The sequence below is a fragment of the Anolis carolinensis genome, chromosome 1 (assembly GCF_035594765.1).
Source record: "Anolis carolinensis isolate JA03-04 chromosome 1, rAnoCar3.1.pri, whole genome shotgun sequence".
Classification (NCBI taxonomy): Eukaryota; Metazoa; Chordata; class Lepidosauria; order Squamata; family Dactyloidae; genus Anolis; species Anolis carolinensis.
The window spans coordinates 66,072,511-66,086,944 of NC_085841.1; the positions used below are offsets into that span (position 1 = coordinate 66,072,511).

Genomic DNA, 14,434 nt, shown 5'->3' on the forward strand with positions numbered 1-14,434 from the left:
GAAGTTGTGATGTAGAGTTGATATATTACTCTGCTGTGATTGTTATGTATTTTATATTGTTGTATTTTATATTGTGTCTTTTATACTGTGTATTTTATACCACTGTATTTTATTGTATGTTGTTGGGCTTGGCTCTATGTGAGCCACCCTGAGTCCCCTCGGGGAGATGGGGCGGGATATAAAAATAAAGTTATTATTATTATTAATTCCAAGACACTACTGGCTGTGCAATCTCATTAACACACTATTCTTCCTCTCATCACTGTCACTGATGAAATTGGGATATCATTCTTCTTCCAAAGAGTTGAAGATGAAGTGTGTTGATTTATTCACGGTATTGTTCTGTCTTTTGCTGATGATGGCAACAATTGTTTTGTTTTGGCTTCTCTTGTTAGATGTTGAGAAAATTAAATTCTTCTGGTCTATTCTACTAATAGTGGCTTGAAATGAAGTAGAACTCTTCACTTGCTTTGTAGCAATAGTTCTCCCTCTTTCTCTTTTTAGATTATTTCTTAGCTTTCAGAGAATCTATTGAACAGCTAAAATTATTTTGAAATAAACATATACTGAACTTACAGTAATTTCATTTTAGTTATGTAAATTTGAGATAACAATTTAACAATACTATTGCAGTGCACCATCTAGCGTTCAGAAAATGGTGCTACAAGAATTCCCATTGGGTACTTGCACAGGGCCTTTAAAAGTTGGGGCTGTTGTGTGTTTTCCAGGCTGTATGGCCATGTTTCTGAAGTACAGTAGAGTCTCACTTATCCAACATAAACAGGCCGGCAGAATGTTGGATAAGTGAATATGTTGGATAATGAGGGATTAAGGAAAAGCCTATTAAACATCAAATTAGGTTATGATTTCACAAATTAAGCACCAAAACATCATATTATACAACAAATTTGACAGAAAAAGTAATTCAATACGCAGTAATGCTATGTAGTAATTACTGTATTTATGAATTTAGCACCAAAATATCACAATGTATTGAAAACATTGACTACAAAAATGCGTTGGATAATCCAGAATATTAGATAAGCGAGTGTTGGATAAGTGAGACTCTACTGTATTCTGGAACATGGCCATACAGCCCGTGAAACACACAACAACCCTGTGATTCTGGCCATGAAAGCCTTCAACAACACCTTTAAAAGTTGATAGGCAGTTTTTCTTTAAAGTAAAATCAAAGGAATTTTGGACATAATCGGTTATTTTATATCTCCTCCCCAATATATTTTACATTTCAGGTTTACAAGGTTTACAAAAAAAAGATGCTTGGATTTAAATGTGCAGGAAAATACTGTGGGGACATTACTGTGACCATCTGATGATGCCTAAAATGTGCTAAATTATAAATGTACATTCTCAGCCAATATTTTGCACATGTATACATATGAACTTCAGAGCTTGTAGTGAAAGACACTACAGATCTCAAAAGCCTGAACTCAGCTCCACCCCCCTATAAAGTGTATCAAACCTGACAAAGATTATTACTGTATGGTAAGAATGTGTCTTGTGAGGTGTTATGCTTCCCTCACAATTTTCTATGATATTATTAAGATTGTAACTGTGGTGTTAACTACCATAAGACTCTTTGCTTTTTAAAGTATAAAAAATGTGCTTGTACCTTAGCAGCCACTATGCTCAGACCCATTCCATTTTGCTTCTTCAGTGTCACAGTGATTATCTCAGGTTCCTTCCTCAAGGGTTGAGCCTGTACAGAAAAAAAACCCATAGCTCAAACACCAAAATTTCACAGTATCAAGTGAAATGCAAGGCAGGAGCCAAGGAATTAATAGATACTCAGAATGCATTGGGCAACAATTTCAACATCTCCCCTCAACCACCACCCCCCTTCCCGAGTATGCCTATCAAGGTTCTGGGAGGCTCTTTAATGGTTTACAGTGTTGCCTCCCTACTTTAGGGTTCGCTTTTCGCTCTCTCACTGCTTTGCATTTTTCTGAGCGGTGGCACATGCGCAAAATGTGCCAGTTTCCCTTTTGGACGCTCCCTTTCATCAGCGTCCAGCCGGGCCACTCTGGATGTGTCCACTCGGGCCACGAGAGGGAGGCGCATGCACAAAAGGGAAACTGGAAGGTGCTGGAGAGGAGGCCGCCAAGAAGAAGCGCAGGAAGAAGGCTTGTGAAGGGGAGAAAGGCCACCTAACTACTAATATAATGTGTAAATATTAAAATAAATATAGCACCCCTACTTCGTAGATTTTCACTTATTGCGGGTGGTCCTGGAACATAACCCCCACAATAAGTGAGGGAACACTGTATTTCTCTGGAAAATATATTGTACAATTCCAGAAATTTCTGTGTTAGGTATGCCCCCTCTGGAAGGCCATCTCTGTTGGTGGCCGAAACATGACAGGAAAATAAATAAATGGACCCCAGCCTGCTAATTTGCTTTGATTTTTCATATGAGCTTCTCTAGTTTTCACTTTTGGATAGTATTACAGATTGTCAAGAATGCCCATTTATGTGTTTCTCCCATAATGTTCCCCATGGGGATACTTGCCAGATCAGCATTATCCTGTAGTAAATGGTTTTCATAGTCTGCCCCTTCAAAATATATTGTCCAAGTCCCTGGAGAACGTGGATGAGGTGTCAATCTGCAGAAGCCTAGATGGGGAGACAATGTACAACAGAGCATGTATGCTATAGATTTAGGTGAAGTTAATAAAAGAAAGAACAACAAAATAGTAACATGTGTATATTCATACATATATGGTTCAAAAGTAAAAAGAGTGATGAACATCAATCTGATAAGTGTTCTTCTAATCAAGACCTTTCATTGGCTTTTATTTCATTACTACAAACTTGATCTTTCCCTAATCTAACTCTGCATGACATGGCTTCATTGTATACCAGGCCTGCACCAGGCCATCCAAGTTTCTGGGACTTCAGTACCCAGGACAAGTGGACAAGCTGGCAAGGGATAGATTTGGAACCCAAACACCTAGAGGGCCACAGATTGTGCAGACCTATTCTATACCCAAAACACAGTTTTCAGATAAACTAGGAGAATTGTAGTAGATATATTACAGTTCATCTCTCACTATTATATTTTAATGTTTGAGGTAACATTATTACACATGAAAACTGAAAATCTCAACCCTAGTTATTAACCATAACCAACTAATAGGTGAAGTTACGTCCTCTAAAAAACAAATACAATAAAATACTTTTAAAAAATAAGATAAAATTGTTGAAGGAATTTGTGTTTCAACAGATATATAAGTAAAATTACTGTAGCCTGTATTTCAAAGCAAGGCAGTGACAATATTCTTTGCTGAAGTAAATCTTATGAAATTAATGGGGCCTTTAAAGGGTTAACCAAAACTTGGGAGGCAATACTTTAATCCTGAATTAAGAAGCAAGAAGTGAAGGTACAATCACCAGGGGCTTTGAGGGAAGGGGCAGTGTTTGTTTCCCTTGCTGCCCCTGGCTCATCTCCTGGGGACTCACTCCTGGCAGAACTGAGTCCCTGACTCTGCAAAGCCAGCTAGCAACACCTGCTGCTCCAGAGGCTGGAGCTTAAAAAGGACTACATCTGCAGGGCCTCATGAAGATACCATTACCAGGGGCGTTGAGGGAAGGGGCAGTGTTTGTTTCTCTTGCTGCCCCTGGCTCAGCTCCTGGGGACTCACTCTGGCCACTTGGTGCTGCCAGATTCCATCTTGACCAGCCTCTGTTTCAGCATCCTGGGGTCAGCACAGAGATACCGGCATTTGTGTCTTCCGGCCATGGTCCTTGACTCACCTGGGCCCTCTCAAGTGAATGCTGGCACTGTGACCCCAGTTTTATCTCATTCCTCCCCTGATGGAACATTTGCTCCTTTAAAACTATGTTTTAATGTTTTATTGCATTTATAGGTTTAGTAGTTTTATAATTTGATATGTTATATTTATTATTTGTTGTATAACGCGGCATTGAATTTTGCCATAATCTGTAAGCCGCTGAGTCCCCTTTGGGTTTGAGAAGAGCGGGGTATGAATATAGTAAATAAATAAATATTTCACAGAAATGCTATTTAAAGTTCCATTTTCAAAGGAATCAAATTAATTCAAGGTAAGGAATGCTACCACAAGAATCTTGTTACAAAAAAAAAATACAGTACCTCCTAGGTGTAAGAAGAAAAAAACTACACTCTAGTCCCCTATCTATTAACTCAGAAGTAAGTCCCACTAGGTAACAAGAAGTTGACTTAAAGGACATCACAGTTCCAGCTAAACCTCTCATTAAGGCTGAGGACAGCAGAACAGAAAATTCTTCCACATATGGCTCTCTTTTATTCAAGTATTTTGTACAGTTTTCCAATTAATTTCTTAATAGGCATCGATGAAGTAGGCCATTATAGAGTGCCTAACAACATCATAGTAAGAAGCTGGGAAAGAAGGCATGGCAGTACCGCTGAGATTTTATTTATAGATCTCTTTAGGAAAAAAAACCAGCTGACATGATTTGAAAACAAGAACTTTCCAAGCAAGCATATATAAAAGATAAAATAAATTCAATCTAAAACAATTGAAAAAGAGAATAAAGTTTCTACTTCATTCTAAAAATAAAAGCACTAACCTCTTTGGCAGAGAGGATCTAAAAATTCTTGTAACCCATTTGGGATATTTCTAACAACATCACATGAGTAGCCATCTTCTGGCAGAAGAAATGGTAGCTGTAAATCAGGATCCTCTTCTAGTTGTACTTCTCTACCATCACTACGAGCCAACTCGTCAGCAGTATTTTCTGCCACAGCTACAACATTTTCTATTAACTCCTAAGAATGAGGGAAAGAAACATGACCAATATCATACATGAGCTAGTTTAGGAGTAAAAGGTTCTGTACTTTAGTTTCTCAAGTAAGACAATGGTCAGACTAATATATGTGTTTAAAGCTGATATCATGTGAGGCTGATCCAAGCAGCAAAATAAATTAATTTTTCAGCAAAAGTGCTGAGATGTCATAAAACCCTCACACTTTTTCAAAAGTGCAAAACTGTACTTCAAATTATTAGAAACCTATGAATTTGTGAACCGGAAGAGGAAACATTACACTAGTAATGTAATTTCTTATTTAGTTTCACAGGCTTGTAAATGGTTTTATTAGTTTTAACTATGTATTTTAAGTCCTATGTTTAATTCTGTTTTAATGTTTGTATGCTTTGGATTTTAAATTCACATAGTTATGATTTTTAGTGTTTGCCACTTCAAATCATCTTTGGGAGAGAAGAAGCAGAATAATAATATCAATAATAATAATTCTTTTTCAATATGGGAATTATTTTTCAACAAGGCAAAACAGGCCACAAAAATAGTCTAAAGGGGCTATATGTAGCCAATGTATCAAAATGTTTTATTAACTAAAAAAATTATGGCAGGCTGTGATATTCCATCTGTCTTACAGTATTTATTTCCAAATTATTTGCTCAACTTTTCCACAGAACACATATTTTCATTACATTCTATAATTTAAGAATTGAGAAAGATCACTTTTTAAAAATAACAATTTCTGTTAACTTCAAATGTATGACCAATGTTTCAGTACAACTAATGTTTCAAAATTCTATCTGTAAATTCTAAATTGATACTGAAAATATAATACAATTACATTTTGAGCAATTAGACCAATTAAACTATTATGAAACTCAGCACATCCCAGATTCCATATTTTGCCTCTTTGAACCACTCTCTCAGACTCTAGATAAGAAATGGAGAAGTGTAGCCTTCCAGGTGCTGATGGGCTACTATTCAGAGCATCTTCCTTCATTTGCTCTGCCTGAAGTTGCAGTCCAGTAAAATCTAGAATGTTACTGCTCTAAATGTTATCCCAACACAGGGAAAAGAATAACAAAGCCCATTTTGATCATGTTTACACCCAGTTGTTGCTTCCCCCTTTTCTCAATCCTTAAACGCCTGCTTCTTGCTTTTTAATTCACATTTTACACATGCTACTTTTTTAGCCACACTGATTTCAAAACTCTTTTCTAATTAGTTCCCCAGACCCTAATATTTGTCTCTGTTTATTTAGCCCAAAGCACACATTGTCCTGTTTTTAGATTTGATTGATGTTCTTCCTACTCAATTTGGTCAATCTGTTGGCACTTTTGTCACAAATATCACAAGAAAAATGCTTGATTTCTTTCAATAGAACACTTTTCTCCACTCTTTTAAATATAAAAAGCCTAGAGTAACTTACTGTTGGTATAAATGGTTCATCTGGGGCACAGTGATAATTTTGAAGCAATGCATGAAGCTGTAAAGAATTCAGTTTAAAGCAGGTGCTATTAATATTTGGAATATCTTCGGGTAAATACTTATCCATAGTAAGTAGTGTAGTTGCCTGTAGTGGAGAGATAGAAAAAACTATTAGCACAGTCATCTATAGTTCAATAGCTATTAGAAGATGTGGCACCAAAATGGATGTAGGGGAGCCACTTGGTGAGTTAGGATCTTCTAACAGAATATTCAATATGCAATTGTTTTGTTAAAAGAGTTTTATCTACTTCATTTGAACACAGACATACACAATTTCATTGTGCTCTTTATTTCTCTGCACTGCTTGTTATAGTAATCTTCTTTGTCCTTGCACAGAAGTCACTAACAATTTCATTAAGGATTCTGATTCTATTTCTGTCACTTTTTACTTCTCATGCGTCCTTAACTTTTTTAGACTGCATAGTATATTTTTGCATTCATCTCTGACAATGTTCCTGGTTCCAGAGCAGATTTTTTTTCTAGCTCCGTCAAAATTAGGTTTAATAGAGCAAATCTATTTTTTACATTATCTTTAGGTTGTATTTTGGCAGAGTGGTTGGTTTAGTGTTATTCTTTACTTTTACCCACCTTTTGACTACTAGCCGGACATGGTCTGTGCCACAAACTGTTTCTGGCTTTGTTCATGCAGAGAAAATTGAGCTTCTCCATAATTGCTTTCAATTATGTTGTTGGATTTCTATATAATGCTTTCTATCAGATGATATCCCTGTATATAGCTACGTCTTTGGTTGTTTGATGAATGTGTTTATCTTTTGGCCTCACAAGCCTCTCTCCATCATAATCAACTTGCTTTGCAAATTTCTGTTGTTGTTTGTTCCCTCCTGTCTGCTTTTTCCAAGTCTAATCTTGGATTTTTATGTTTTATGTATAAATTAAACAGACAATGTGATAAAATAGAGACAAAAGCAACCCTTTATCAACTGAAAATCATTGTTTCTTTGTATTGTGTACTGATAGTGGTCTCCTATTCTGATTACCGCTCATAGATCAGGACAATAAAATATGCCACAATTATTTCTCTTAAAAGTGATCCATGGGCTTTCATGATCTAACCTGGGGACACTAAACTGAATGTTCATTACTATCTTAGCAGGTGAAAATCTCAAGTATCACACAGGCAAATACTTACCTGTACTATCCTACTGAGGTGACAATCAGCAGCTAGCTCCAAGCCTTGTTTTTCTGCCCAGGCTTCAATGTGTCCTAGTTGTTGGCGGATAATAGCTCCCCAGTAATGTGAACACAATCCTGAATCTGGATCAGTAACCAATCTATTGAAAAGCCACATGTTGATAAAATGAAACAGCTGGGAGAAAAGCTGTATAGTCAGCGCAGCATTCACTCTACAACGTCGCAACAGGGACATGGCTCCAGTTAGAGTATGCAAGACATCATCTATAAAAAGAGTAATATTAAAATATCATTTTTTTGGCTATAAAATCAAGATAGAGCTAGATTACATGTTTAAATATTCAATTTTGATTTATATAAAGAGGACACTATAACTGTAATATAACAATAGAAAACACCAAATCTATTCTTTTTTATTTACAAACATCCATTTTATTTTAAAAAATCTTTCTGTGAAATTTAGATAGATAGATAATAGCTGTTTACAAAAAGAGATCAACAAAATATTGTTCAAGCATTACCAAAACAAAATTCTGGTTTGGATCCTGAGCCCATGATTTGGAGACTTGCCCAAATTGGCCTGATCCAATGTGATGACTGCCCAAAGACACCTAGAGCAACTGTGGCTCAGATTTCAAAAGCTGACAGAGAATCCCAAGTTAGGTACAGCCAATCTTATCAAGCATGGTAGGATACACCCACAATACACAAGTGATCCTATCACTCTTTTATCATATAGCAAAAGTATTGTTATTAGTATAATATATTGTGAGCTAACCTATTTTAGGTCTTTGTGGACTATTTTCTTCAGGATCATCAAGAAACGCAGGCATGTAGTTATTTAGCTCTGACTGAAGACAGTGAACAAGATATCTGAAAAATAAATTTTGTGACAGTAATAAATTTAATAAGTTAAATTTTATCCATTTTTAAAGCATTCTTAATTTACTAGCTGATTTGTAAAAAGCATCTCAACACTCCTTAAATTAGGTCAACTAAAGCTTGCAGTCTTAGCAAACAAGAATTCATACGAATATGACTCCGAAAGTGCAAACCTATCCATATATACTGAGAAATCTCCCACTGAATTCTGATTTTCAAATAAAGATGCTTAGGACTACAACTCACACACATTACTTGATTTAAAAAATAGAATTCTGAATGAATCTAAAACTCCTTCTCAGAAAACAGTTTTAGAAATACAGTCAAAATATAGAAATACTAGCTTTGCCCGGCCAAGAGTTGCTGTGGCTTATGGGAATCATTTGTTGGCCAGGTGGAATAGCATTGAATAGCCTTGCACTCTCAAAGCCTGGCCATTTTCTGGAGTAGCTGGAGTAGCACCCTCAATCAAAGAGCCGCTTTGAAGCCTGGCTACTTCCTTAGTAGGGGGATCCTTGTTTGGCCAGCTTGAACTGCACTGAATAGTCTTGCAGCTTAAAAGCCTGGCCGCTTTCTACATAGAGCATCCTTTCTAGGCCTGGTTGTATGGGACAGAGTAGCCTCGTGGCTTCAGAGCTTGGGGGTTTTTCTATCTAGGGGAAATCTTGGTTGGCAGGCTAAACAGCACTGAATAGCCTTGCTGCTTGCAAGCCTGGCCGCTTTCTACCTTGCAGAATCCTTGGTTGGCCAGTTTGAATAGCAATTAATTCAGTGTGGCAGGTATGAATGCTGCAATTGGCCACCTTGATTAGCATTTAATGGCCTTGCAGCTTCAAAGCCTGTTTGCTTCCTGCCTGGGAGAATAATTTGTTGGGAAGTGTTAGCTGGTCCCGATTGTTTCCTTTCTGGAATTCCCAATTTCCCTGCTTTCAAATTGTTGCTCTTTATTTATTGTCCTGGTTTTAGAGATTATACTGTTCTGTATTATTATACCACAGTAATTATTTCATATTACAGTAGAGTCTCACTTATCCAACATTCGCTTATTAGTCAATGTTTTTGTGAATGTTTTCATTACATGGTGATGTTTTGGTGATAAATTCGTTAATACAGTAATTGCTACATAGCATTACCGCACATTGAACTACTTTTTCTGTCAAATTTCTTGGATCACATAATGTTTTGGTGCTTAATTTGTAAAATCATAACGTAATTTGACGTTTAATAGACTCTTCCTTAATCCCTTATTATCCAACATATTTGCTTATCCAATGTTCTGCCGGGGTGTTTATGTTGGATAAGTGAGACTCTACTATATATTTATCATTTTATATTATCTGCTTAGCACTGGATTATATGATTCTCCTTCTACACAGCTGTATAAAATGCACACTGAAGTGGATTATATGGCAGTGTGGACTCAAAATAATCCAGTTCAAAGCAGATAATATAAGATTATAAATGGGTAATATAGCTGTGTGGAAGGGCCTTGAGTCTACACTGCCATATAATCCAGTTCAAATCAGATAATCTGTATTTTATAGGCAGTGTGGAAGAGGCCTGATTGAAGAGGTCCTGGCCACCATTAAATGGCTGAGTGGGTTGCTAGGAGACAAAGTGGGTGGAGCTTAGCCTTCTAACTGGCAGGAATGGGAAAAAGTTATTCCTCTCCCTCTAATTAGGACTTTATTTTTCTTGTTTTTTGATGTACAAACACAGTCCGGATTACCATGAATTTTGTGGCCAAATTTGGTGTTTTTTGGTTGTGTAGTTTTGTTGTTTAAGTTAAGGGAAAAACTATCAGAACATTTTTATATATATAGATAGACAAAAGTGTAATTTCCTTACTTGAATGCCATTTGAACTAGGTGGGCTAAAACATCTTGGGCATCCAATGTGATTCGACTAAGGTCTCGATCCTGCTTAATGAAGTTTAGCAGCTCAGATGCATTTGCCATCCAGAAAGCAAGTGCCCCAGCAATATTCTTCTGTTTCTGCAATTATTAAATGTAGAAGAAAGTTTTCTGATAATTCAGTTTGCATTCATTGTCAACGGCTTTGCTCAGACAGGCCAGTACATCCTTCATATCACCAACATACTCAGATACCAGATATTTGCAGAAAATGTATATGAAACCAGAAGTAAAAAATCTGGACACATTGCAACTTTTAAATTTTACTTTTAACTATAATTAAATATTCCAAATGCTATCAGTGAAATGGAGTTAGCGTGTTGTCATGGAATGCTGAAAGCGTAGATGTATGCATTATCTGGTAATCTGTATCTGCACAAGCACATGTTCACTAATGCCCGTTGCAACCCAGATACTGTTAAATTACTGGCTTTGATACCAAGCAACCAGTATCAAGTATTGAACTATTTCACCATTTCCCGACCACAGGCGCTAGGCCAGGCAACCCTAGATGAGATCCAAAGAAAAGAACCACAAACAAAACAAAACAAAACAAAACAAAAAAGGGAAGAAAAAGAACTTTCATCATTATGCCTCTGTATTGAAGTGCATTAAGCAGAAGTTATGGAATGCTGATAGTTTGCGCAGTCAAAAAAGGATTTTAGTACTGCATGTTCCAGGTGCTGAATGAGTGTTATGTTCAATCCAGCTGCAGAAATATCTTATATTTACATGGAAGCAGCATGAGAAACTGAGCTAAGCCAATACAGCTAGGATCAGTTCCCAGCAATATCCTACCTGATCAACCTGGTCTACCTCCTGGAGAAAAACGAACGAAGGAAATCAAACAGAAGAAAGAAACTTGTGAACAATCATGGTAGTTTTAGAAATAAAACACTAAATATGAAGGCACAAGACTTAATGCTTAGTCACATTTAACATTTCACCAGGGGACGTATTGTAACTGATTAGACTTGTTGTTTTTTTAATTTATAAAGGGGGGGGGGTCTGTTGGAGGATAAAAATGTTAATCTGGAGGAAGCTTGGGCATCTTCTCCAATCATTCTATGCAAGAACATTAAGATTGTCCCCATAATTCTGAACAGAGCAGTTACCCACAGAAGCCAGGGCAGCCTTCTCCTCCCCTAACAAATCAACCCTGTATCACGCTGTCAGACACAAAACACTATTGATCTGCCATTTTTTTTGGGTCTTTTTAAGAAGAGAATTATCAAGCACGTACAATCTCTCTGCTTTACCATTTTTCCTTGAGTACTCAATAATATCTTTCATCTGCACTTCTGAGTAATTCCTTACAAACAACAAGATGACTGGATTAAAGTAAGTGAAGTAGGTTGAACTGTGAATGTAATACAATAACTTCACCTATTTGTGGTATAATTGCAATCATATTCTATTAACTGCCTTAGTTATGGTGCCATTACTGCATGATTTTGTGCTACAGGCAGTAGCACTATAGGATTCTTTTTTAAAATGAAACCATTCAATTTATTTTTCAGTTACCAGAAAGGCTTACTTTAAAAAATCTATCTCTGACAGCAAGTACACATTAGGGAGAGAGGAAAACAGTTAAACCAGTAAATATTATTAAATTGTTAAATTTTAAAAGAGTGCTGTTTTAATAAAATCTGTGAAAGCATTTTATCACTACTATTCATTTAAAATCATCCTAAATTGCCTTGTATTATTACTACTTTAGCCAAAATTGTTTAGCCATCCTCCCTGAGTCAACAGCAAACCACTGGATAGTACTTTAAACTCCTATATAAAAACAACTGTACATCTCATTTGATAATCTACCAAGAGACCAGACACAGAAATACTGGTTAAGAGGGGCAAATTTATTAAGCTAAAACTGTCTGGATCAACAAGCCTGGAAGAAAGAAGAGGGGGAGCAACTTGATGAGGATCCATCTGAGGCCAGGTGTCCACCCTTGACTACCTGCCTTAGCCTTCTCTTGGGCAAAACATCTGACCTTTGGGGACAATCCCATATCTGAGTTGCTCTTCAGCTGCCCATTTTCTGTAAGGCAACTCAGGACACTCTCACCCAAGATACATGACTTTATAAGTGAAAGCAGTCCCCCAGAGATGCCTCAAAGACAGAGTGTATCCCCACTCCCAAGTCTCAGGACCTTAGAGAGGCAACTCCAAGTCTCTACCCTACACCAAAAGGGTGTCAAATGAGCAAAGAATCCTTAAATTCATCCAACAATTCCTGCCAAATGGAAATGTATTTATCAACATCACTCATAGCCAATAACCCCATGGCCACTAGTTATTGTGTAGGGTAGGAGCAAAAAACAAAAACAACAACAAAAAACAACAGGTAGAGCAGAAGAAAATTCCTACCCAGTCCCAAAGAGACTAGTAGCACCAACACTTCACTGAGGCCTTATATTGCCTGTAACTCTCTCTTCCACGTCTAGGCATCTCAAGAGAAACCAACAAGGGTGACCTCTTGCCTACTGCGTTGGTGCATGCATCTTCAAAATATGTTTTTCTTAAAACGACGAAGAGAATATCCTGAATCCTATTGTTTCTACAGTGTCAACCAATCTGTTGAGTTGATTCTGACTATAAGACACTGAACCACCTGGTGATTTTTAGTTAAGTCAGTACAAAGTGATTCAGTTGATTCACTTAATCACAAGTCTATAGCTGTGGCTCAACAATAACAAAACTAGAACATGGCTTGAAATTCTTTAACTCATGACTGATATAAAAATCATTTTATTCCTTTTTGACCTTAAATATGAAAAACATATTCTAATCATAATAACCCAAAATGTAATGAACAAGTTTTATTACAATGTAGACAAAAGGCAATCCTGCTTAACCTCATGATAAAATTAAACTTGGTGAGACACTTAGCTATAACTGACTCCACTTAGACTAAACCCATTACAAACATCTAGCTTCTTGTTGCTTCTAGACATTTTTCTACTGCAACTTTTCCACAAGTTATCTGGAAATAACAAAAAATGTTGAATGACTTGTGGAAGACTGGGCCTCAAAATGAATGGCATGCTACAGAACAACTACCCAGCAAAGGGATGGCTCTACTGGCTTCTGTGTGGTAGCTCAACAAAACGTTCAGGGAGCATCTGCTATGCAGAAGTATGTCCCAATTTCATAGAAATACTAAGATAAGAGGAAGACATGCAAGACAAAGAGGACAATTTAAAAGAACATGAAAGTGGAACATTAAAATACACAGATTGCTTTAATGGAAACATATACGGAAACAAATTAAATGATTTCTTTCTCAAACACAGAACATCAAAAAAACTGTGTGACATATAAACCATGGTACTAATTATTTACAATTAAAAACTACATGGGACATGTGAAAAAGGTCATAGGTTAGATCCAGAGAGTTCCTAATTATAAATGGAAATATGCTTTCTGATTACAAAAAGGACCGAGATCTAGTTCAGGCTCCTTCTGGAGGAAAGAATGAAACTTTTACCACTTTGTCCTTCTCAATTCTATCTCCCATTATTTTTTAAAACTCCCCTAATCCTCTGGGGACAGCTCTAAATCATAAAACTATTTATGGGGAAGGTACTGTGAAGTTCAATTTAAAAAAAATACATCAAATTCTAATACGATTCATGATGAAGACAGTATGAAACAAAATACAGGTTCAGCATTCGTTATCTGGAATTCCAAAATCAAAAATACTTCAAAATTTACATAGGTGGTTAGCATGGCAACACCTCTGCTTTCTGACGGCTTATGTACACAAACTTTGTTTCATGAACAAAATTATTAAAACATTTGTATAACATTATCTTCAAGCTAGGTGTAATAGGTAAAAAAATTCATTTTTAGATTTCAGTACCATTTCCAAGATATTTCATTATGTACATATATTTCATTATGTACATATATACAAATACATATATATCAAAATAAAAAAACGGCAAAATTCAAAACACTTCGGGTCTCAAGAATTTTGGATAAGGAATACAGAACCTGCATGAAACTAGTGCATTGTATAAAAATCATTACATATTTGAGTGCAGCCCTTATTTAAGCCTGTGAATCTCCTGTTCACCATTTCAGATACATGTAATATTATACAAATCACTCTCTGCTTATATAAAATCCCGGGACATGGCTTTTACATTCATTAGAAGACCTTCAAGCTTTCTCTGCTGCAACTGAGGCATTATTTCATACAACTTTACAAAA

At 36.4% G+C, this 14,434-nt stretch overlaps 1 protein-coding gene across 26 annotated transcripts in view; it reads right to left on the reverse strand.

Annotated features, from left to right (window-relative positions):
- The window catches only part of afdn (afadin, adherens junction formation factor), a 108,865-nt gene that overhangs the window by 23,077 nt on the left and 71,354 nt on the right, over positions 1 to 14,434 (reverse strand). For 17 of the 26 annotated variants that reach the window (XM_062976073.1, XM_062976076.1, XM_062976080.1 and 14 more), the window contains 8 exons: positions 11,012 to 11,032; positions 10,149 to 10,294; positions 8,197 to 8,291; positions 7,417 to 7,682; positions 6,208 to 6,351; positions 4,590 to 4,788; positions 2,530 to 2,633; positions 1,634 to 1,720 (listed from right to left, as the gene is read on the reverse strand). In XM_062976073.1, the coding sequence (XP_062832143.1) occupies positions 1,634 to 1,720; positions 2,530 to 2,633; positions 4,590 to 4,788; positions 6,208 to 6,351; positions 7,417 to 7,682; positions 8,197 to 8,291; positions 10,149 to 10,294; positions 11,012 to 11,032 (1,062 nt within the window). The remainder of the gene's footprint in view (positions 1 to 1,633; positions 1,721 to 2,529; positions 2,634 to 4,589; positions 4,789 to 6,207; positions 6,352 to 7,416; positions 7,683 to 8,196; positions 8,292 to 10,148; positions 10,295 to 11,011; positions 11,033 to 14,434) is intronic. The other 9 variants (XM_062976118.1, XM_062976086.1, XM_062976085.1 and 6 more) reach the window with 1 other exon arrangement.